The sequence below is a fragment of the Anomalospiza imberbis genome, chromosome 1 (genome assembly GCF_031753505.1).
Source record: "Anomalospiza imberbis isolate Cuckoo-Finch-1a 21T00152 chromosome 1, ASM3175350v1, whole genome shotgun sequence".
NCBI classification, from domain to species: domain Eukaryota; kingdom Metazoa; phylum Chordata; class Aves; order Passeriformes; family Viduidae; genus Anomalospiza; species Anomalospiza imberbis.
This window is the reverse complement of record NC_089681.1, coordinates 74397820-74424139: the sequence shown is the minus strand read 5'-3', so window position 1 is coordinate 74424139 and position 26320 is coordinate 74397820. Positions and strand designations below refer to the sequence as shown.

Sequence of the window (26320 nt, the reverse complement as noted above, 5' to 3'; positions counted from 1 at the left end):
AAGTATTCCAGAGTGAATTTCTTTAAACCCAGTTGATTTGAACTTCACCAGTTTTTCTAACTTTTTCCTACTAATTGATTTTAGACCTTTAACCACTACTAATAAATATATTAACTACCAAATCAGTTAGTTCTTAACACTAAATATTCTCATCTAGTGATCCACACATGACACTACCAATTATAGCATTAAAGCACTAAGTAATCAGGATGATATTACTGCACTTGCAGACTGGAAACATGGGCAGAACCCAAGAAAATGACCTATTAAAACACAATTCTTCAAAACCTGAAAGGCACATTTGGGTCTACATCCAAAGTACACTCTAACATTTCTGACAGCTTGAAGCCATCCTGACACAACATCCATTCCCTCAAATCTGCACCACAGCCTCACCCTCTGACTTACACTTATCCAGATTGTGACATTGTTGTATCATTAATGCAGACATTTTGGTCTTCTAGGAAGACAGTGCTGGGTCAGGTACAGCCTTGCAAGCAAGGGGAAGATGGCTCCAGCTTTGGAACAACCTCTCCTACTGCAAAGGTGACACCTGCAGATCACAGTCTGGGGGCACACAAAAGGAACTATGAAAGAAACTGGGAGTTCTTAAGTTGCTAAGGCACCTGGGGATTTTTAAGACTCAGAAAGCCTGGGTAAGCCTCAGGAGCAGGAAAAACGGCAGCTTCTGAGGGAAGCAGATGGGTCCAACAGACTGTAGATAAAAACTTATCCATATACACGGACAAATATGGACAAAATTTGTCCATATACACAGACAAATAAATTGCCTGCAAGAACACAGAGGCAGATTATTTTTAAATTCCTTTTTTGTTTTTATTTTGTCTTAAGAAAGTTATGCTAGGTTCCTTCTCTACCTCAAAAAGTAATTCTTCCAGGTAGGGTGTAACAAAACACACCTTTTTAGGGTTCTTCTGCATCTAGCCTTCTTCAGAGAACTTTAGTGAAGGAGGATGGTTAAGCAGCACCAATTGAAAGCTCCTCTTGACTTGGCATCCTATTATTTACAGCAGCAACAGCTAGAACAGGACATGCCATTTCAAACACAAAGACTTGTCCTCCTGCTTGGTGCAGGTCAGGGTGCAAGTACACAGGCTGGTGAAACTCACAGGAGGAAATGTGCCAGCAGTACTCTCCCTTCCTTCTGCTCTGACTCAAGGGAAAATAAAATCATTAGGAAATACAGAGCCTGTTCTCCTTCCAGGGATGCTGCCTTCAGGGTTTGTTGGCATGTTCATGTTCCTACCACCTCCCTGAGTGGATCACAACCCCCATCTTTCCCCTCACAGCCTTCAACAGGCTAGAAAAGCATCAGCAAAGCATTAGCAAAGGTGTGCAAAAGAGACAGAATTTGGGTCACTTGGGACACTTGCAAAAGTCAGATAGGTAGATCTGTAGATAAATGCTTGAATTAGGACTAGTTTCTTGGACAGATTTTTGACTGTAACTAAACATGATCACAAGACAACCTGCTTCAGTCTGCTGTCTTAGCTATGTTTTCATATCCATATGGCACTACATGGAGTGCCAGGATACCCTTCCTGAGTAGTATTTTGGGATAGTCAGAGCTCAACCACCAAGCTAAAAGATTTGCCAGTGAAAACACAAAGCAGCTTAAGGTACTCTTGAGGGCTGAAGTATTTGTACACCACTGTACATATATGAATACATAGTTATATATCCAAGAACATACACCATGATAGAACAGCAGAAAACATTGCACTGAAAAGGCTTAGTGAGCATACTGAAACCAACTGGACTGGGTTTGAAGCTTGGTAGGGATTTTGACCTTAAGCACAGTACAGCATTCATTCTACACAATGAGTATGTGGGAGTGATTGTAGCAGTAAGTAATCCAACAGCTGTATGTTAGGTGATTAATAAAGAAGGTTTGTCTGGCAAACATGCAGCTGGAGTTCTGCATGAGACAGACATTCTCATAAATATTACTCTGCCTCCACCTACTCATATGTCCCTGCCCTGTAAAAAAGTGGTCACATTTTCCTTTCCATGTTGCTTTCCCCACATACAGCTGTCTCTTTTATTTCAGTCAGTATTCTCTTCCCTCTATCTTCCATGATTTTTCTACACTGTAATTTGCTATCTGCTTTTGCCCTTTCTGCACCTATTACATATCAAGTTGACAAGCAAATTCTTTGCAGGTTTTCTTTAAACCTGTTTGTCTTCTGGCTCTTCTGCTTACTCCTAGTCCTGTGGCTTGATATACAAAACTTCAATGCCACAAAGCAGAATTGGCACAATAGTTAAGGAAGAAGCAATACTGAATTTTTTGTCTACTCTCTGTGCTTATTTGATAAAAATTCATTAAGCACAAGGTTTCACTACCTAGTATGGAAAAGAATCTTTGCAAGTATTTGTCTAAATTCCTGCAGTTCTCTAGTCTAACCTCTTCACATGACTACAAGCTATATATTTTTATGTATTTTATATAAATATACGTGTGTGTGTGCATGTGTGTGCACGTGTGTGTGAAAATACAACAGCAGTAATGTTACTTTGGCAGGAAGAATTTAAATGGAAATACTGTTAGAATGCTTGCTATGGAGACAGTATCCTATCTACATAATAAATATGCTTACACCCAGTTCATCAACAATAAATCTAACAGAAAATCACAGTAATTGAACAGAAAAACCATTTGTTCACTGCTTCAGGCAACAAAACACAAATAAAACAGACTGAAAAGGAGGTTTACCACTTCATTTTACTCTCACGTAAAGCACCTACTGTGACCTGCTGACCTATAAAGTTTTTCCTAATGCAGAGTAGACAGGAGAAGATCATGCTTCCTTAATCATGTTTAACAAAAATAAATAAGATGTGGTTTTATGAAAAGGCCCCTGTCATCTCAAAACGAAGAATTACTATCCTCAAAGCATTCCAAAGGGCTCAAAATAAATCCTATGAGACAACGTATTAATATTCAGATTGAGTTCCATTCAATTTTCAGGCCTCAGGCTGGGCAAGTATTGCAGGTGAATCTGTACACTAAAATCTGGAAAAGTAATACATGAACCTTCTGTCAGCTACATGTTCATGTATGATTGTCTGAAAGTTCACACATATCATGGCATTCAATTCAACGCAAAATCCCACTTGATAGAGGTCTGTTCTAGAAATACAAAATAGAATATGCTTTTTCTTCCAAATCCCAGTCTATGAAGAAAAGACAGCTGGCTATGTTAATGTACTACCTATACCTTTATTATAAGATAAACTTTTCCAGTACTTTCTTAAGAACCTAAATTTTAGCTTCAGTTTCAGTCAGGGCTAGCAGTGGTTCAGAAAAGTTAGAAATTTGTTAAAGAATTATCTACAAATCACATACAAAGTGCACTAGGGGTATTCCCCTAAAATCCATGATGTTCATCATCTGCCTATTTCTGCCAAAATGACTGGTGTCTTTTTTGTAATAGTTAACTTGCACACAAACAAAGCTAGTGGACCAAAGCACTCACTTTATTGTGGGAGCATGCAGTATAAATAACTATTTCTTGTCTCTTAATATATTAAATATTAATATATTAAATATTACCAAACTGCTATATTCTGTTCTTTTCAGTGTCATGGAAAGGAACAATTTTTTTTTCTTACTAACCCACCCCGCCCAAACCCACTGACATACTATAAAGGGATGAAAGTGCCTCAGCTGGCACTATTTCTTTTAATTTTTACCTTCCTTTGCAGATGTGCACTCTTTTCCTTCATCTTCAAGATAAAATGCAACTGAGTACAGAAACTACCCTGATCTGCAACAACTTTATCTCAACCATTACTCACGTGGAAGGAGGAACTTGCAATCTGCACTTACCAAGATGAGTAAGTGCTAAGGCAGCTACAGCACAGTTCAGTAGAGTATGCAAAGCCTTGAAATAGAACATCAAGTATTTGACTGATGCCTGTATTGCACTGACAGCAGACAGCTATCAGTTTTTTGCATTCCTTTAATTCAAGACCACACAGAAACTCTGCATCTGCTACTGTAGAGCAACCAACCACTGCCTGAAAAATACTTTGGGAACCTTTTCTTCAGTTCTCCTAGTCCTTTCATACTCCTTTTCAATTTGGGAGTTGTCATTCAGTCTCATTATGGGCCACAATAATACAACAGACTATAGCAAACCTCTGTGATGCTGCCAAATGTGATTAAGACAAAAACCTCTTACCTTTTCTATAGTCTTGTTTATTTTTTACACTTTCACCTACTTCAGTGGCTTCACCCACATCTCAAATCAAAGGTTAACGTGTATATCAGATAAAGACCTCAAAACTTGCTACTTCATTGCCAGAAGAAGCAAAACTGATTTTCTTCTATATTATTGTATCACTATTTGTAGATGTTTCAAACAATAGATTCAGAAAGTATTAGGTCAGTGCGCAGAGCCTTTGACTGAGCATTGTTGTTCGTGACCATACAGATGGTAAAAGTATGAGTTTAACATTAGCTCAAATCACTCTATACTTCAAATACTTGACTTGTATCTACAGAATATCAGAATAACTTGGGTTGGAAAAAACCTCTACGACCATCAAGTCTGTTAACCTGGCACTGCCACATCCACCACTAAAGCACGTGTCTCAGTGTCTCATCTACACGTCTATTAAATATCTTCAGGGATGGTGCCTCCATCAGTCCTGTTCCAGTGCTTAAAAACCCCTTCAGTGAGGAAATTTTTCCTAATATCTAATCTAAACCTCCTCTGGCACAAGTTGAGGACTTTCCTTCCTGTCCTATCACTTGTTACCTGGGTAAAGAATCCAACTCCTACTTTCAGACACCCTCCTATCAGGTAGTTGCAGAGAGTGATAAGTTCCCCCCGAGATTCCTTTATTCCAGGCTAAACATCCCCAACTCTCTCAGCTGCTCCCATAGGACTTGGGCTCTAGATCCACGCAGCAAGATCGACCGGTGATGCAAGTTAAAAAAATGCACTTAATGTTAACAGAGGATGAAGTTTCTCAGGTGCTCAAAGTCCTCCCCTGCTCCCAGCGACAGACTTTATGCAGCAGGAGGTGGTTTCCCGCGTGTGTTTTTGGGAGCAGAGCTCTCCGGGAGGGCACGGCAGCCGGGGGCGGTGGGGCCGTACCTGCTTGACCTCTGCCTGCAGGTGGCGCAGCTGCACGCACTGCTCCAGGTGCTTGCGGTGCTGCTCCGCCGCCACGTCCAGCTCCTGCTGCTTCTCGTGCAGGAACTCCAGCAGGTCCTGCACGCGAGTGGCCATGTCCACGTCTCTGTCGCAAAGCAGCTCCACACCTGCAGTCGGGATGGTCGGATAGGAATGACTCGCAAAGCTTCCGAGACAAACCGCCCGTTTCCACTGTTCTACACTTAATTTCCTAGTTCCTTCTCCAAGTTCAACCTAATCCTTGGAGCATTTGCTTACATGAGTATAGAGGTTTGCACTCTTAAGAAGTGCAATATGGGGGTGCTTTTAAAGTCTGATACTTACCCTATGCAATCATATACAGTGAAAAATATCAAATGAAGGGGCATAAGGAACAAAAAAGGAAGACATTACTTGAAAGCTGAAAATCTCTTCTTGACTGCATTGATCTGACTACCTTTAAAACTAACGTTCCCTTATTTACTCTAATTTTACTGACTTCCTGAGTGAAATTCCTTTCTTTAAAAACTAAACACCCAGTTGTTTCCAACTCTGATGACATTATGTGCCACAGTACCAGTTTGCTCTTATGAACACCATTGAATGATTTGAGTATAAAGGAGTCCACATGTTCCCAGTTTACAGTTAACCAGCATCCCTTTTATTTTCACACATCCTACGAGGAGACAACTGGATAATTCTTAGAAAGCCACTGCCTGGAATAGCACAAAGGAGCCATCTTACCAGATGCCTGCACTTCATTGACATACTGCAGCAGATCCTGCCCTTGGTGGATGACATCAAAGGTCAAGTTATTCATGGTCAGGGCTTTGTCTGCATGATGCTGGAGCCTCTGTTCCGCTATTGTAAGATCTTCAGTGTCAAAGTCATTCATCTGCTGAGAGAGCTCATCATTCCAAGACTCCAGGTCTGAAATTATCTGTGGGAAAAAGGAAGGAGACCAAGTTCAATTACCCATTACACAACAGAAAACAGTTTATTTCCAATGTTGCACTGATGATTGACGTAGGGAACTCAAGTTGCTCATTGCTGATTGACATCAGTGATCAAATTTGACATGGCTCAGACACAGGCTATCTTAGCATGTATTTTAGATTTTGGCAAACAATCCAAAAGAACCTCTTTGAGAACTGCTACAGTTCTTCAACCAGTGGGCATCCCTGCCTTATTGAAGGTGCTCCATCAACACTTTACTTGTGAAACCGGTGAAGTTAACATGTTTTTATCTCCACTTTTAAAGGAAAATGTGGATCTGGAACACCTTCTTAATTCTTCAGAGTGCATCAAGTAATAATAATTCACACATCAACAGCCAGCTGATCTTACAATTATGCTAATCTTCAGCCCTTTTCCAAGTAAGCCAGCTCTATCCTTCTGTGGGCAGGAAGCATCAGGCCACATGCACCTTTCAGTTCTGCCAGACAACTGAGAAGCACTTACCACAAAAGGCTGGGTACCCAGTGAATCCAGCAAAACCAAAAGGCATACTTTATTACAATATTACTGCAATGATAGAACTAAATTTGCTTGTTGATATTTTTCAGCTACACTTCAGTTTTCACATTTTAATTCTGGATTTTATTCTTCACTGTAGGATGTCCTAAGAAGGGTAGCTAAAAAAAATTGGGGTTTTTTAACACATGTATCACAACAATTCTCCTTGTCTGTCCACACAAGTGTATTTTCCAAATCATATTGCAAAGCCTATCTGATATATAATTAGGGTACAAAACTGGTTTTAAGGCTAACACATAGTGCTTACAATCCTCATTATTAACGTGGGTCAAGTTCATATGGCACAAATGCATCAGTTACTTCAAAAAAGCCTAACAGACTTTTTTTTTTGACTGCCTTCAAGGCAATAATCTTTTTTTTTTCAGAATTTTCAGCACAATTTTAGCACCAACTACTGCAGTTCATTGGGAAAGCAAATTTATAGATATCAAAAAACAAGTATGGCTTAGTTCCAGTGTTCTACAATTTCAGAAGTAGGGCAAACTCATGTGAATGGTCCTAAATAAGAAGAAAGTACCTATTTATGCAGCAAGATACAACAAAAAGAGGACCTGACTTAATGGGCATTAGCAATCAACTATTTAAGTGCATAAATACTTAACCAAAGTAATTTGTTGTCAGCAAAGGAAAGATGCCACTACCCCTTTTCAAGTGGCTGCAACAGCTCCAAAGTTACTGAGACAGTTAAATGACAAGAGAAATTCCAGGAAAACAGGCCTTCTAGAAAAAAAGCAGAACTAGGGAGATTAGAAAAGTTAAATCATTTGTATAACGTTTCTGTAGTTTGCTACAATCTCTCATCTCTCTTTTTACCATTCCGCTCACATGATGCCATAAAAAATGGACACATCAAGCAATTAATATTAAAATTGTGGCACCAGTGAGTTACTTCCTGTTTTAAAGGTGTTCTGCAAAAAATTCCACTTGAATCACTAAGTATTTGAGTTTTACATCATGTCATGACTGGAGGTACCAAACAATTAATGCTGCAATCCCTAAACCTGCTCACCTACCTCTACAGAAGTGAAAACAGGCAGAAATTCAAGTGCCAGGGGTAACAATGGAAACAGAAAAGCTGATGACCAAAGTATTCAGGAAGATAGACAGGGCAAGGCTTTTAGTCACTGCTTGAAGTTCCTTTCATCTTCCATGTGCTCTAAACATCACACAGTCTCTATTTAGGCTTTGTGAGTGGTTTTCCCTCTAAACACACAAACAGACTTCCCCTCACACAAAATCCTTAACAAGTTCCCTTCATTTCCTTTTTACTTGGTCCATGCCCAACATGTCTCATCACATTCCTCTGCTCTTCACTTTCAAGTGACCTGAAATTTTAAAGAAACTTCAGGTTTTCCTGACAGTCCAGCCAGAGAAGTTGCCTACTTTCAGCTACCCCCCCCCCTTTTCTGCTCTTGTGCATCTCAGCTCTGCTCTTCACAGCTTCTCTCTGAAAGTTTGTGTTCATTTATTATTAAAAGCAGTGGAGGTCATCTAATGTTTGTTTCTTCATCCACTGCACTAGGGAAGTTGGGAAGTTCTAAGAAAAGAGATTTACCATCTTATTTTCATCCAGGTCAGTTAACAACACTCAAAAGAAATATCTGTAGTTGGAGTCTGTCAAACAGAAATCTGAGCATTAAAAAAGGTTGCGAAACTCCACTATCTAAACATCATCTTTCTAAACACCATCATAGAAAGGATTAAGATTCAACATGGCACATTTATGACACTGTTTTAAAAGGAAAGCCAGTCCATCTCCCTTCAGAACAGATGTTAAACCTTATCTCTTTTACTGGGAATTTAAGTGGTAATAAAGTAAAAAACACAGTAAGCTCACAATATGGCACTGCTGTGACTGTGTCAGTATTGTTATAATAATGAAATAGATTGTAGTCACTAGCTCCTAAGATTCCCTTTACTTGACAGGAAAAACAAGTAGTTTCAAGGGGTCAAAACTGTGTGTCACCTCAGCCAAGAGGTTTCACTGATAGTGCCTCCAAGTAACAGCCACAAACAGCCAGTAAGAATTATAGCTTACTCCATGCTATTTCATACAACCAACCCCATGCTTAGGATCATGGCACACATACTGTTTAAAGCAGTTTGAAACTCTCTGAACAAGATCAATACATTTCCCTTCCCCATCAAAAGATCAGGATGCCCACAATTCAAATAAATAATGTCAGCATGTTTCCACACTGATTCAAAAGCTAAGTAGTCAATGACCATCACAGAGAAGTTTCCTAAGAAGGGCAGAAATCCTCATATTTTATCAGCAGTAATTAGGTGGTGCAAAGTGGTCTATTTCAGCCATTGCACCCACTGTGCAAATCTGACAGCAGAGTTAATATAGAAATAGCATTCACTAAGTCCTCTCTGCCCACACTTTTCAGTGCTTCCTCTAAAGTTTTGCTTTACAGGCAACACTTTCAAAGCAAGTAGGATCCCATTTTGTTTTGTAAAATTTTGTCGAGACAATCAGCATTAAACAAACAGAACAAATTACTAACAGAATTCTCAAGTAACTGAATCACAAATTCATACTGCTCTCAGGAAATGGACAACCCAGCATAAACACAGGCTAACAATTTACCATAGCATGTGTTCAAGAAGTTCCTAGTGCAGATTCTGAGCTGCCTGACATTGCTACATTCTATTAAATGTAAAGGAAACACAGACAGGAAACGAAGCAGGGTATAATATGGAAGGGATGCAGACTCTTTCCCACTGAGTGCGAAAGAAATAAAGAACCACGGGTCTCTTCTCAGTAGTGTCTACCATTCATGGTCCCAACTGAGTGCTCATCAAGACCCAGTAAATAGGAGAAAAAAAAAAGGAGAAAATGGAAAAGGGAGAGGAGTTAAGTCTCTGTGGTACCCCAGCATTTTACATCCTCATCTTTTCAGCAGTGTGATTAAACAGGCATCTTGTAAGTATGGTCCAAAAATAGAGCTGAGATAAAGCTGTGAGCTGAAAAGTGTGTGGTATGCTCTGTGTAGAGCCCTGGCACAGGCCTCAAGGTACATAAGTTACAAAGAGGCAAAAATGCTCAGACACAGATGAGACAAACACATTTCGGACTATGTACTTTGCCACCGGTGTTATCATCCCACTGGGTTCACACACACCTTCCTCATGCTTCTAATCACACTGGCAAGGGAATCTTCACCTACATTATTTTGCTCATTCTTGCCTTTAGTTAATACAGGCATTTACAAAGGAGTCCTTCAAATAGCTCACCAACAATGGCACTAAAAATCATGCTGAAGACAGAGAAGGTCAAGTTTATATGCCAAGAGCGAGGGGAAATATAGAGGCAGTACTGCAGTTATACCCATTTCAGAAGAGCATGAGTATCTAAAAAGTTGTAGGACAAAAGAAATGAAGTATTTTATCAGCAAAGAAACAAAGTATTTTATCAGCAAATTATAAGGGAAGAGTAAGGAGAAGAAGGGAATTAACCCTGCCTGCAAATCTCACCACTGTCCCCAGAAGAACAGCTGCATGGTTATAACCCTGCAGTGCTAGGGGAACCCTCTGTCCCATTTTAGCCTGTGTAATTTTGCAATCAATAAGAGAAGCTAGAAACACTACTTGCCTTCAAGAAAAGCTGTCCTCACAGGATGCTCCCCTGAATTAACTGCCCCTACAGACAAGTCTTAATTGACTGGACTAGTCACACAAAATCCTGGAGGAAGGAGAAGGTCAAAACAAGGTCTGCAAATTCCTAGCAGGCATCTGGCTCCTCCTCATTATCAAGTTACTTCAGCTGAGCTTTTGCTTTCAAACAACTGACCTGGAACTAGTCCCCACATTTTCTTCCTGGAAGTTTCCGAACAGATGTCTGCCTTCAGGGAGAGGGAAAAGAGAAGAGTGTTTTGCTGAGGAAGCAGAGAAGACATGGTACAGAGACAGCAAAACAATCAACATTTTGCTGAAGTCACTCTACAGCCACGTCCATTTTCTTTCTTGAAGGACTCTCCATCAAACAAAAATAGGCATGATTTCTATTTCCAAGCCATATAGACAAACTATACCAACTCTTTCAACAAGCTAACTGGTGCTTTGCTTTACATTGTATGTGGCAAAATGTGAAGCACGCCAAGTGTGAGGTTTAGAAAAAGCAAGACCTGTCAAGTGTGTGCAGCTTTGGGCACTACAATATAAAAAAGATGCTAATCTATTAGAGAGAACCCTAAGGAGGGCTACAAAGATGGTAAAGCATTTGGAGGGGAAGTCGTATGAGGAGCAGCTGAGGTCACTTGGTCTGTTCAGCCTGGAGAAGAGGAGACTGAGGGGACATCTCATTGCAGTCTTCAACATCCTCATGAGGGGAAGTGGAAGGGCAGGTACCAACATCTTCACTCTCATGACCAGTGACCGCAGTCAAGGAAACAACATGAAGCAGAGCTGGAGGAGGTTTACATTGGATATCAGGAAAAGGTTCTTCACCCAGAGGGTGGTTGGGCACTGGAACAGGCTTTCCAGGGAAGTGGTCACAGCGCTAAGCCTGACAGAGTTCAAGAACCGTTTGGGCAACACTCCCAGGCACATGGTTTGACTCTTGGGATGTCCTGTGCAGGGTCACTCTTGGGATGTCCTGTGCAGGGTCAGGAGCTGGACTTGATGACCCTTGTGGGTCCCTTCCAACTCAGTATATTCTATTCTATGATTCTATGAAGTTAGGGTTGGCAGCTTTCTGATGCAAAATCCTATGGGCATCACCAAGTAGCAGTACCAGAAGTACTCCTACCTATATAGATGCTGTCCTGAACTGAAGGATTAGAACACATCAGCAAAGCAGGGCTTCTGCAACCAGCCTTTTGCTGCTGTAGAATCCTGGCTTATGTAACCTACAACAGAGAGCAATCAACTTAATAGTGAACTTCACTCAAAACTTTATTCTAATTCTTCCATTAATTTTCTTGGTATGCACTGCCCCACACAGCTGCCATTCCTTCAAAAAAAAAGTGTTCTGAGAACATCTCACAGACATCAAGCACTGTTGATCACTTCTGCAAAGATTGTAAGCATATGTGAGTTAGCTACCCTCACACGATCAAAGCAGAAAAGCTACTTTCCCATAGTCAAAGTAAAAAGCTCTCTGCAGACCAGTGTGAATTGCAAAACTGAAAAAAAAAAACCCTTTTCTTAGTCTTCCTTTACAGCAGAGTTGTTATTACTGTAGAGCACACACTCTCACTTCCTCTGTGGGTAAGTATCAAGGAACTGTGTCTACCTATTTCTGCACTGCCCCTAACAGTGTGCTTAGCTAAACCAGACTTCAGCCATGACATCAAATCCTGATTTTCAGACGGGGAAGAAACACCCAAACCAAACCAAACCAAAACAATAAAAACTATCACTAAAAACCTGAGAAGCTTTCTGCTGACTGCCTCTTTTACCTTTAAATTCATAACCAACAGCTGCAGCTTTTACTACACAAAAGCAAAGGGGCAAACTTACCATTTTAACTCCTGGTGTAGAATTTTGAGGTAAGTTGTTATACACTCCAACAAGATCATTTACCAATGAATAACACTGAACCTTATAAGGCACCAACTTGTTTCAGTCACTGTGTGCAGCACTAGTAGTTTTATGAAGTCCTATGAACTTAGCTGAAGTTTTCAAATGCAACTCTGCTAAGTTCATGTCTGTTTGTGTACATGTTCCTGCACACAAACAGAAACTCTTCAACTGATAAGTTGCAACTCCTCTTCAAAGTTTGGGCAGGCTTAAAACTTCTTGAAGTTTTGCGGGAGTGAAGTACTACAACTGCTATTGAATTATTTTGGAGACGGAAAATAACTTTATTTTTAAAAAATGACAGCCCATAGAACATTCTCAGTGATTAAGATAGAATTTCAGATACCACTTGCAGCTGCCAACTGAAAACTGCTGATTTTGAAAAGGAAGAGAAGAGGGTTGTTGCTACAAAGCATCAGTTTAGAGGATTTGTACGAAACTATCTTGCAAGTCCTATTCATATTAACTGCAGGCATACTAGTTATATCAAGGTAGTTTGATATTCAAGCTAAGCTTAGCGGATGAAGTAACTGATGCATTATGATTTTACCTAACATTTGCTTAAAGCTGCACCAAGAGCCAATCAAAAAGCTCAGCTCTGCTGAGCACTGAGCTCTTCTGACATTTTCACACACAGGACAAAAGCCTTAGTTCAGGTAAGAATTAAGTCTATCAGCCATTTGAGCCACATGCCAATGCAACTACACAATCTCAGCATAAACATTCCTACACAAGAGGAGAAGTGCGTGCAGTGCAAGTCTGAGAGCAAACACTCACATCTATTGCGTCCCTTTCAAATATGCGGAGCTGCAGAAACAGCTCAAGTTTGATCTTGCGTTCTTGAAAAAGCTCCTCCATCTGAGACTGGGCCTCATCCAGCTGCTGCAGGACTGTCTCTATGTGGTTGATCGAGCTGTTATGGGGGGTCTTGTTACTAGAAATGGCAGAATCCCTATTCAAAGCAGAGAGAGGGGAGGGGAAGAAAAAAGAGCATTATTGAAAAAAAAAAAACCCAAATAATTTGGATGCTATACATGACCACAAGATAAAGTTGTTGCATGAAAGTTACATCTGTACATCTTTGTAAATAAAAAGTCAAACTATGTTCTAGTACTTGAAAAAAACATTAGGAAATTAATTACCTTCATTTTTTGCCCAATTCATCATGTAAAGACATTCTATTTACAGGAAGGATAAAATTTAAAACCAGAGACAAATGCTGCCACTGTGAAAAGGAAGTAGCATATGATAACTATTTACTTTACTGAATCTTCCTGGCAAGGAAAGAAAATCAAAATTAGTTAATTAAAGAAAATTACTTAATCTTTTACCTCATTATAAAACCTGCAAATTCAGATTTGTTAATACCCTGCAGCAAAGGAGACATGTAACAGAGCAGCTGGAAACCAAATATATTTATTCAGATCATTTTTGAATGAAATGGACCAGAAACTTGGCCTTTACTACAATGAAGTTACTTGTCAGTATGCAAAACAAAGTCAAGTGTCTCTTTATAAAAAGGCTGCTGCTCAGAACTCAAAATGCAGCAGAGCCCTGCATGTCAGACTACAAAAACACATAACTGCTTCTATCAAAAAGGTAGCTTATGTCAACAAAATCTCCTTCTTGTGGCAGCAGTGTTTATAAGCTCAGCTTCCTGTAAACAGAGGTTTAGAGACCAACAGTACAGCATGAGAGATCCCTGTAGTCCTAATATTTACAAGTTTTATTTATAGGTAATATCTTGTACTCATCATCTCTACCCTTAAAATAGAAAGAACCTCACAGAACATCAGATAAACAACAGGAGAGATTTAAATAAAAATATGTTTTACCTTAGTTGCTGTATGAGATCTTCACCTTCTTTTATGACATTGACTGTAACCTGCAGAGTGGTCTGTTGTTGTTGACCAAAACGTTTAATCAGGTCTTGGACAGCCTCCACAGACTCAGCATAGACATCATCAAGCAGTTCTTTCTGTAGCTCTTCAAGCCACGTCCACAGCTAAAAGAAAGGGGAAAAAGCAAAAAACGTAAGCCCGAGGATCAGGAAGTCCACTATTCCAAATCCATCCCCCTGGACAAGAGAAAACAGACTGAGGTGGCAGGAAGAAAGAGGATTTGTTTTTCTTCATAGAAAAATCCCATCCTCATATTAATGAAGACAAGCCTTTGTTTCAAAAAAGGTTTTCGCTTCTTGGAAATACCAGGAAAGCTTTATCCGTGTTGCTAAGTCACCCTTTCTTCCCCATTTTGCTTCTACAGAACTGAGCGTATCCGATTGAGCAGCACAGAGTTCATAGTGAGAATCCCATCTGCAGCTCTGCGCGAGAGTCTCTGGGAGAGAAATGCTATGGTAACACTCTCTGAGAGAAGGAAGGAAGGAAGGAAGGAAGGGAGATGTATTGTAGCCACCATCAAATTTGCACTGCCAGGCTGACACTGCACACAGACAACACAACACTTTTCAGTGGCCTTCAAAATAAGGAAAAAGAAAGGGCATTTCAGAAAACAAAATACAGAGACAAATCAGATGTGAGAAGTTATTGTTCTATCACGATGGTATTTGCCCTCCTCATTTCAGTTTCACACTATTACAACAAAAATCATCATAAGCAATTCTACCAGTTAATTCAATATTCTTCCTCCCTGCTTCCCATGTGCACACATTCCTGCTCAAAAATGCCCATGCACCATGGCTTACACAAAAATCCCTAGGTATATGCTGGACAGGTATCACTGATGAACCTGTATCATGAAGAACCCCACAGTGCTCTTTTCCACAATTTCATGATGGAAACTGTTGCATCCTAAGCTCTGTTGTGAAAGTCACTCATCAGCAAACCGTTAGTCATCTACTGTCGAACTGAAAAAAAAGCAGCAGGAGCACGGCTGTGTCCTGCAACACTCCCATGAGCAGCACCAACATCACACTGGAACAGCTGCTCTTACAGGAAGCATTCGAACCCAGTCCCTCCTGTCTATTTTACCATCTCATCCCAAATGCTGCTATTCCAAGAACAAGAGCTTGTTTTTTATCCCGAAAGAGTAACTCTGATCCGATCAAAAGTATTAAAGTCTTTTGAAGACATTTTAATCTCTGCCTTTGAAAATTTTAGAGACATTTGAACCTAATTAAAAGGTTAACATTGTTAAAATACATAACTAAGCAATCAAAACTGGCTTAAATTCAAAAGAGAGAAACTTGAATTTTTTATTTTTTTTTTTTTGCTAAATGTTTTCTACAGAAATAGCCACTTCATGCTGCTGTTTTTACATGTATGTTTTGATCATAAAGGTTTCCTAACTAATACATTAAAATAGAAAACTCAGTGAACGATTCCAGGTCTTGATTAATTAGTTCCTTTGAAAATTTGTTTTAAAATCAAATGCCAGTTTTGGTATCTCATAGCTTTTTATGCCTCCTGTAGGTTTTGAGTAAACCGAACTATAGGCTAAGTTTTCACAACTGAGATGAACTAATGAGATTTAACCAGACTCTTTTCTACAAATCTACTACCCCCTCCTCCTCAAACCAGAACTATCTGTTCATACAGAGTTATTCTGACTACTCATACGTTCCAAAGACAATGCTTGTCACAAACCTGAATGCAACTCCACAGTTTTAAACACCACAGCACAGCAGTCTTTCTTATTAAAAGGACCACAAATCAATAGAACTTTACAAGTGGGTCAGAAGCATTCATCAACATTCATTCCAGCATAACCCAATGCAGCATCCAATTTTTTTTTCCAAATGTGTACTTCAGAATGCAACTTAAGAGCAAGAAGCTGGAAAATACAACCTGAACATTTTACTCAGTGCCCAGAGGACATGTATTTATTCCTGTCTTAGCTTGTGAAGTTTATGACTGAGCCATAAAAACAGGGCATCGAGTCAGAGACCTTCCAAAAGAGCTATACAGTACAGTTTGCAACTGTGCAGATACAGACATTTGAGAGCAACACTTTGTTGTTTTCTGCAATGTGCTTGGTGCTGGCTGGGAGACATTGCTGGCTCTACATGCTTACATACACTCCATGCTTACTGTGCTGCCAACAAAAGGCCAAATTTACACAGATATTTACTACAGAGGACTTGAGATTAAATAATTTTGAGTCTCTCAGATGGCATCAATTTGTCCCCTGGGTCCCTTAGAAGTACCTGTACTGCCGTTTGAGACAGGTCTGAGAGCCACTTCAATTTTTAACAACATGCCTTCTGCAGCTCAGCTGTGTTAGACCTCTAGAAGGAATACACCTCACCTCTTCATTTCTTATTCTTGACATACACTTCAGCCACATCTGCTGTAACTGAATGGAGATCTGGTAGAAGCAACAAAACCTACAAGCACTGGACTGGTGAGGTGCTGTGCATGTGAATAATTCCCTCAGAGCTCACCTTGGATGCTGGAGACCAAGCCAACAGAGGACATGCAGACCTTTCCCTCTGCACAGCTAGCTCAAGGTAACACCACCTGACTTGAGCAGAAGGACATGGCCACCAGCACAACCAAGTGTGACACTGACTGGCTTAGTGCCTGGTCAGCATGGCATCACTATAAACACGGTATCTGGACCCCAGGGTTCCGAAGAGCTCAAAAATACGTTGTGTTTGCCTAGCCCATGAGCTGAATTGTGCACTGCTTGGGAAGCAAAAACATTTTATGAAAAGTGCAGAAAGAGAAGGAGAGTAATTAGTATGCATTACTTGCCTAGCTGTGATTCATACACTGTTGAAAGTGGAACAAGTTAAGCCATTTAAGTGACTAAATAGCTCTGTGACACTTCCATAGCAGAAGTTACTTTAATACATTACCAAATAAATGTTTTACATTTTTCCACCAAGTTAGTTTCTGACAAAAATCTTCCCCCCCCAAAATAATCTAGGTGTTTATAAACAAAAGATATGAGAAAGCCACCACAGATGATTCAAACTGTCAGGTTACTAAAGCTGGATAGAAATTCACACAGTGTACTGAGAGAAACTTAATTCTTAATGAGTGGCAGTAGCCAGCTGGCTTCTCTGCAGCTTTCAAACCAGAATGAATCCTGGATATACTGGAAATTACATAAATTACCTTGTTTTCAGATACAAAATTAGGGTTGAAGACTGTACAAGGTTGCACAGCAAAGCCAAAAGAAAGCAAAGAGTTTACAGCAGGGGGTGAACAGAGACTAGAGCTTACCCATACATGTTCAGCAGTGCAGAATTACAGATTTTACAGTGCAATGACTTTCTGAAGTAACACATTATTACGTAAAAGAGAGCTTGGCAACAAAAATCCAGTGGGGAAAGAAACCACAAACTCATCATTAAAAAACTATTAACTTTCCCTCAGTGTGAACTTCTGAGCAACTTCCAGTCATGTTTTTTTCTATTCTTTGTAAAAGAAGTAGCATGAAGATCCCTAAACAAACCATCAAATCCTCTGACCTCAGTAAGAACTTTATCCAGTGGCAAGACAGCTCTAACATATGGTGAGAAAAACTGCATATAAAACTCAATCTAGTCACAGAAGGAGGTTCTTGTCCTCTTTTCATCTGCTCTTTGCATCTTATCAGAATTAAAATTAGAGAGGGAAATAAAATTCTGAATCCCTGACAGGCAAATGTTTCACTCGGCAGATTTTTTTCTTGATCTAAATATAGCACAGACTAAGAAACATCTGCTTGAATGAGCCTGCATCCTGTACTACCTCTTTCCTAAGTTCTTGGGAGCAAGCCATTAGTCACTGAGATGGTATTATTTCAATTGTCTGCAACATCCTGGAAGTTTCAGTGTTTCCATCATGGGCCTCTATCCATTTAAGTCCCATCCCTGCAATCTCCTGAATGACTGCAGTTAAATAAAACCCTACTGTATTTTGCTGAATATAAACAGAGATTGTTTTTGAGTAAATACTTCACCCAAGAGCACAGAGTTATTTATTAGGATAAAATATCCATCACACTCTTTCACAAGTTATTTTTTTCATTTTTATAATACTGGCTTTTTGGATATGCTATCTGCCTTTTCAGTAGGCTCAGGCAAAGAAAGGCATGTGGTTTCTGCGTGTAAAAACAGCAAATTCCTCTTTCTGTCCCTGTCCCCCAGTACAGTGTTGCAGTTTGTGCATTACCATAGGCACAGTTGTTGAAGGACCTATTATTTGTTCAGGGCCAAATGCTGCAATGGTGCTCCCTAACAAGGATGTCCAGGCATAGGAAGGGGCTAGTGAGTGTATGTCTGCCTGTAAGCTTTGCCTTTGAGACTATGCAGTGCACAAAAAATGCATCTTCTTAAAAACAAAAACCTTAAGATGTTAAACACCCCAGGGTTTGTCTTCCAGGGCCTTTCAGTGACATTTAAGATGTTAAATGCCTGCATTTTTTTTCATTAGCTATAATTATCTTTAAAAGCTTCAAATACCCCTATCTATTCTATGGTTATAAAGGAATTTATTTCTGATTCAGAATAAATTCATCCTTGCAGCAAAACCAAGTTTCCCACATGCACATAGAATTATATCAACTACTACTACCCTGTTAACATTTGCCCTATTTCTTAACTGAACAAGAGAAAAATGTCTATACATAGCTTAATAGAGCATAAAGGCCTACTTCTGCCTCACTTTTGTCAAGCACTCAGTGCTATTTCAGTAACACTGGGACTTAAATTTCATCCTTTTTTTCCAAGCAATGAAGCTACCAGTATTAAAAAACTCAAGAGAGATGAAAAGCTGTGCTGGGAAACTGAATTCCAGTCCTACCAGCAGTAAGCCACTGCTACTGAAAGTGTTTCTCATTTCCAATTAAGAAGTGTCCTCCACAACTCTCACAAGATGAGCAGCAGTATCAAAATACTGACCAGAATGCACTTCATATATTTTACCAGACCTGTTACATTGATCACTGCTGTGCTATAATGACACAATAAAAATATTAGAGATGCATGAGCCAAATAGATAAAGTCTTTACACTTAGATGGGAGCATTCAAGAGACGTTCTGCTGCTGGAAACAGCATGCAGAGGAGAAAGCAGCCTTTTTTGTGACATCCAAATTTAACCTGTAGGCCACCAGCATCGAAAGATCAAATAGCCAGAAGGGACATGCAACCAAAGGAGCAGGGCTGTCATCTCAGGGTCTACCTCGAGACAAAATTAATGCAAGGCTGTGTTATGGACATCCTCCCATATTGGACAATGCAGAGCAAACTGTGAGTTGTGAGACAAAGCGAGACTATTATCAACAAGCTTTTTTGAATCAAAGGCACATGCCTCCTAGGTAGATGTGAATGAATGGCCAGCACTGTGGCCAGAGCAAGGCCTCCTCTGCCCTCCCTTGCACTGGCACCCTCAAAATGATGCCACCTTCCTTCCAAAGCCTGCACAGACCACTGTTTCATTATTTTGGTAATGATGGCTTTGTATCTGAAAACCCAGCCAATTCCACTTCCCTTCTCTTTGTTTCAACCTCAGTCTATTCTGAAGCAAAGTTTAGTTTAGGATGAAAAAAGTAGAGTCATGTCTTCTAGTAACACCATTAAGCATACTATGTTTACAAAAAGCTCTGAGCTATTTTATAATCAACTTGTCAGAACACACACAAAAGGTTATATGCAAAAAAACAACAGGCTCTTAAGAGATCATTCGCTTCCACATACAGCCAGCCTGATCTGCATTCCCACACTTGACTCCAGTTAGGAAAATATCTGTTGCTCTTCTTTGGCACTACAACAAACACCTGGCTTGGACAGGATTTCAGTCTTCCCACTCACAGATGCTGAAGGAGCCATTTCGGAGAGAGTGTGTGTGCACATGTGTATGTCTGTGTATGGAAGAATTTGAACTCACACCAAAATGCTGTTCATCTCTATCTGTGACACACTTCACAGCAGAGACTATTGAGACTCCTGCTCCTGTGTTCTGCACACAACCTTTTATGATAACTGCTTATTTGTTACTGCTATCTTTAAGTGTTTTCTTTTACCGCTGCAATTTTTTTCTCACCTTGTCCCTTGCCATCTTATAAATATCCAAAGGCACAAAAGCCATAAGGGTTCCACTGTCTTGCAATGGTCTGTTTCAGATGTTCAGTTGCATCTTACTCATCCTCAGGCCAGGAATCTGTCAAGACATAGTACTTCCAATGCAATGTTCCTGACAGTGATATTTATGATCCCAAAATTTCTAAAGCTTGTCCGTGCATAGCTTAACTTCAGTACACCACTTCACTAAAGAGCCTGGCTTATAGATTGAAATTTCTCACTGTATTCATGGGAGCCAAAAATCAATATTCACAACCTTAGAATTTTAAAACTAGTAATAAGATAGCAGCATGTGATCACAATTTACAAATAGCAAGCAACTGATTTTCTCAGATCACCACTAAGCAAAATGAGTGATACCATTACATAACACTGTATTTCTGACACTTCTGAATAGTTCCTTTTTCTCCCCAGTGAAAAATGCTGTCTGTTGACGTTAGACTGTGATGAGTCTGAGAACTTATATGTTGGTTTTTTGATATTTGTAAGCCACAGGGAGCTCTATCAGCTTGTAACTACCTCACTACAAAACTTCTGGAAAGGCTAAAGACAGACGGTATTTTCCATGTGCACCGTAACAGGCTGCTGCACACATAGCACACAGCTGCTTTGTGCATACAGATAGCAAAAGTCTGTTACTTTCAGGAAGAGTGGCAAACACACTGTTGAAAGCAGAAACTTCACTGATTTACTCAGCATTAACTGAGTGACTACTGGGCAGTCACTGAAGGGCTGCTGCTTCCTAGAGAAGCAGAGAAAAATTGCAGGCAAATTCTGCATCAGGTATAAAGGTTATGTAAAAAACCTACAGGGGAGAAGTGGTAATGGAATATTTTCATCCAAATGAGAAGCATTCATTCAACATGAAGTATTTCTGGGGGAAAAGAATAAAACATACTGAAACATCCTACTTCAATGAAATCAAGGGATTGGAAGGATACCGGAGCCAGATTTCAAAGTCTCAAACAGCCAACAACTCAGCTTGCCTAAGCTCTGCAGCTCCCTCCAAACTGTCACATACAAACAGGAGTTTACCTCTACATGTCTATTTTTTTTTTACCAAGAAAACACACACACAAAAAAAATATACTAGAGACAGAATTTGCCCTGAATACTTCAAGGGCAAAATTCATTGGTGGTGTTTTGCTTTGTTTGGGTTTTTCTGTGTTTTGGGGGTTGACTGGTTGGTGGGTTGGGCTTTTTGGTGCTCTTTTTAAGGTATTTTTTTTATTTAACAACTAAGGCACCTCCTTCTGGTTCAACAACTAACCTATTATCCTACTGCTAGAACTCTCTTCACTAGCTATGTGTGCATGTTAATTTCTTCACAATACAGCAGAAAGGTTATGTTGCTTACAGGTATGCAGTAATTTATTCAGCGACTTCCCACATCCTGCAGGAGGAACACAATTCTCCTGCCAATAAGCATGGATGGCTTTCAGGTTAGGGCATTCTTATCTTCCATCTGCTTTGTGATGCCTTCTCAGCACTCCAAGCACATGTTTGATAACAAACAACATGCTCTTGAAAATAGATCAGAATACAGAAAGCAAAGGAGAGCTTTGAGCTTGCTGTTTCTTTCCACCTGAACCAAGGACTAGTCTACTAAATATGAACCAACCACTTTACTCCCTCATCTGTATTTTAAAGTAGATTGCAAACATATAAAAATACATCCTTCACAAATAGGTAGTAATAAATTTTTTTCTTGCATTGCTAGGTATAAAGGTCATTCATATTACAAAACCAAAAAAAAAATCAACATCAGCCACAACAGTACTTTTCCCCCAAAGTTTGGACTGCAAAGAGGCTTCCATCGTAACAGCTGTGTGTGCTTACCGACTCAAAGTAATAGCCATTTTCCCAAAGAAATAAATCAAAATACAGAATATATATATTTTTTCTTTTAAATAAAACATTATTATCTAGAGGAGTAGTGCAATGTACCAGCACATCTGGATCAGCCTCCCAGAATTATTCAACAGTGACTCACATATCAGTCTGCCTTTCAGGGCTTTTTTCATTTTTGAAAGCAAATCCTTTTTACACTCTTGGTCTTTCACCACTACAACCAACTGTATTTTATTTAAATACCATTCCAGCTGTTGTTTTTAGTGCTAAGAGAAACAGGTAATGAAGAAACACATATAAAAAAAAATGAACACACTTCAGCAGCTGACTGCTCCTACGCTTCGTAAGAGATAAGGACCAGTACTATTTGCTGGAGAAAGTGAAACAAAAAAGCTGCCCCCTAAGAACAGTCAATGAAACAGCATTTATATTTTGTCTGAACAAGCAGAGAGTCCTGTGAGAGTACTGGCAAGGAACCACCTAGCAGAAAACTGATGGGGGAGCTATGTACCCATGTCTATGCTCAAAAGTAATTCAGTCCTGACCTCCTTCAAAGGCCAACTGCCTTGTGTTTTCGTTTCAAGTGCAAAGCAGATGTTTCACTCAAAAAACTCCCACTCTTATCCTCTAGGAGGTTTTGCTGAAAAAGCTATTTTGAATACTATACTTTGCCACTGAACAGACCATTTCACAATGTACAGTGTAAGGAAGGAAGACACACTAGGACACACTGTGATCCAGAAGCTCTTCATATTTTCACTGAGTTTGAACAGTGAGGAGACTTAACATGAGCTCAAAACAAACCAAATAACCTAAGATTGTCAAAAAACAAAACACTTTGCTGAAGTCCTTACTCTTGCTACAGCCTGTTCCACCTTCTCCCACAAGCTTATAAATTCACGTTCTGTGTTTTGAATTGGAGCAAAAAGCTAATCTTACTGAAAATTAGTGTGGCTGAATTTTCTTTTTCCTGGTGACCTTGGAAGAAGACTAAAAATTGCATACATGAGGCAAATCATTGCCATTATCAGGTAAGATCTTTAGGTTGCAAAGAACTGTCAATATACCAGATAAAAATGTGATGTGCAAAACAGAAAAATAAACAAAGTCTCTCTGGGCAATAAGATTGCCTTAAGTAGTCTTGTACTTCTGCCATACATTTTGGTCTCCTGAACCACATCTCTCCAGCCATGGGTCTGGTAAGTCAGACAACAGGAGAGCTGGTTGGATAAAAAAAAAAAAAAAATCAAAAGTGCACAGTATCTCCCTTCACAATCATGACTTTTAGCTGTACCAGTTCCCTGATATGACCCTGATATGATATCTCCCTCCACAATCATGACTTTTAGCTGTACCAGTTCCCTGATATGACCTTTCTCCCTCCTCTGAGACTGAACAAGCACGTGTATTTGCGCAACGAAGCAGGTAAAAGCTGCTTCTGAAAGTAATATAATAAAAATCAAAGTAAAATCAAATTTTAAAAATCCTTAAGCAGAACCACATGCTACCCCAGCCCACAGTGAATTACAAACCAAAACTCATCATAGAACAGCGGTTTTCATGGTGTCCTATGGCAAGGCTCTAAGAATGAAAGCAACACTGGATAATACCAAGTTTAGGACTTGAAGTTATCCCCACAATTAGCGCAAGTTTTACCTCTTTAACGTGAGTGTGAAAGGACACAGACATGTCCAGCAGAATCTTGCGCTGCTCCACACGCCTGACAAAATCCTGTATCCGGTCTTCGAGCTGATGGGCAGCTTGAAAAATTTCATCCGGCTCACACTCCCCAGTCTGAGCAAGCTGCTCTGCTGCTTCTAGGAGCTTATCTGCATTTGTATATGTGTTCTGGAAAGAAATAAGTTAGTTTCATAGGATTAAATGAAAGAAATGTCAGTCAGGACATTTTAAAGTCACTCTACTAATGAAAAAAAATTACAAAAAGGCCCTTGGAATGTATTTGTCTTTCTTCTTTTCTTAAAGGTAGCATAATATAATTTTACTAAAGATTTTGTTACATTTCTATATAATTTTTCACTTAACTTTTAATAAATTCCTCAGCTCCTTATTTATGTCTATTCAAATGTCTCCCTGACACAAAATTTGGAATTAGTATTTTATATACACATCTAGAATCAAGATCAGCCTAAATGCCTAATCCACTACATGCAAACTGGCCTACTTCAATGCTGGAAAACTCACTACAGTCAGGGACAGAAGACATGTCAAATGTGTACTACTAGAGCTGAAGAAATTCTAACTGCTGGTAGAGACACTTAACATCAAGTCCACACATCCAGCAGGAAGGTGGAAAGTGACCAAGCACAGAAGGAGAACATTTCTCTTCATCCTTACAGAAGTCAGGCATCCAAAATTCATGCATCATGTGTATCATCATTTGTGAAAAAGCAGCAGCATAGGAAGATTTAGAAGTAAGCTATGGCTGAGTGTCCTAGTGGAATAGTGTCCCAATACATCCTAGGATTAACAAATACAGATCAGAAGGCCTCTAAGAGACTTGAGACTAAGCAGAAAACAACGGAAGAAGTCTGGTCTCTGATGTGCTAGGAATGCCATGGTGCAGAGAAGAGACAGGTGTTTAACAACTCTTAAAGCTCTGCATTTGCAGCCTGCCTCAGTATCTTTCTCGTTAATTCGAAACAGGACTGAGTCCAAGTTTTTGTTATACTTTGGGTGCTCTTTTTGAGTCTAATCTTGGGTTTTCATGTTTTAGAATGGTTCTCAAAACTCTCATCAAGGAAGGTTAAAAGGATGTAACCACTGAAGAAAAAAACTGAAGTCAAGTCTAGACTAAAGAAACTTCACTCATTTCGCATCATTAGGTCTTCTGATAGGTTGCAACACAGACTAAAAAAAGAAGAAAGCACTCTTGACGATATAAATGATACCTTTTTCTTCTCCTTTCTGCCCCTCTATGTTCTCCCAACCTTAATTACATCAGGTAAAAACAGTCCTTGCTAAGATAAATGAAGCCTATGCAAATGTGCTTATCTTTGCCATAAATATAGTATCACACCTCTAACTAACATTATAATATCCACAATAATTAAATCCAAGTCCAGCTCTAAAACTGAACTAAAGGGCAGGAAATAAGAGCTCTCCCCCAGGGTATCAGGTAAATTACCAGGCAAGCCCAGGACAGATTACATGACTCAGTGAAGCTTTCACATATCTGGGGGGAGCTCCCCCCTAATTTATTATGATCTATTTATGCAAGGAATTAAATCCATGCTGTTCCTTGACTTTGACTATGTAACTCTCAGCTCTTCCTTAACTTTCAGCTTTTTAGTTGCACAGAGAGATAGAGAACTCCTTCCCGGTTTCCCTGGGAAAGCCTGCAGACAAACACGAGCTTATCCTATTCAGTGGGGAGCAGGCTACTCCACGGCGCAGCCCACTGTTTCAGGCCGCTGTCCCAGGCCACACTGGCCCTGAACACACTCTGAGCTGTGCTTGGTGTTCTGTCTTCTATGGCTGCAGCTCACATGTGTTCGGGGGTAAGGCCAGAGAGCCTCAAGGCACTTCTCAAACAACAACTACTTCATCAGTCCAGAGCACCACACCCAGCTGCAGATGGCTGAAACAGAAGTTTCCCATTTTAATGAAAACTTTATCTCACATGTGAAGCATTGTTTACGAATTCCAGGAGTGTCTTCCGCATTACACAGGCCCAGGCACATCTGACTTCTCTTTCTGTGAAGGGCATGGTGAGCTGCCTGTATTTAGAAAAGATCACAGCCTGGATGCTGCTTCCGAAGGGGTTGCAATTCTCAAACCTAGCAGCAGGCACATGCCTTGTTGCTCAAATTTCATTCCAAGTAGAGCTGGAGTATAATACAAAGAGCCCTTTGGACAGAAATCACATCAACTAGGTGTTCAGTACTACCTACTGCCTCTCTCGGCTCTCTGCTGACTTCTAAACAATGCTTGGAGGGAAAAAAGCAGTAATGCAAAGATTTTGAAAATGCTTGTCCTGAGGGGCGGCCTCCAGTTGAAAGTTAGGCAGAAAGAGCAAGAGTTTTTCCTTAATGGTACTAATGCAAATTTCCTAAATTGAAGTAAAGGAAAGAAGCCTTCAGGTTGACAAACTTCATCAGCGTATCTTCACTGGCACACTCTCCCCAGATCCCAGGGGAAAAGAAGGAGCCCTGTAAGAACTTCAAGACTACCTGTAGTCCATCCTTCTGTGTCCCATGGTGCAAGTCTTTA

At 39.9% G+C, this 26320-nt stretch overlaps 1 protein-coding gene across 3 annotated transcripts in view; it reads right to left on the bottom strand.

Moving 5' to 3' along the window:
- TRIO (trio Rho guanine nucleotide exchange factor) overlaps positions 1–26320 on the bottom strand; it is a 241893-nt gene that overhangs the window by 106424 nt on the left and 109149 nt on the right. For all 3 annotated transcript variants that reach the window (XM_068196995.1, XM_068196987.1, XM_068196979.1), the window contains exons 11-15: positions 23747–23938; positions 14045–14214; positions 12987–13161; positions 5892–6087; positions 5130–5296 (exon numbers count right to left, since the gene is read on the bottom strand). In XM_068196995.1, the coding sequence (XP_068053096.1) occupies positions 5130–5296; positions 5892–6087; positions 12987–13161; positions 14045–14214; positions 23747–23938 (900 nt within the window). The remainder of the gene's footprint in view (positions 1–5129; positions 5297–5891; positions 6088–12986; positions 13162–14044; positions 14215–23746; positions 23939–26320) is intronic.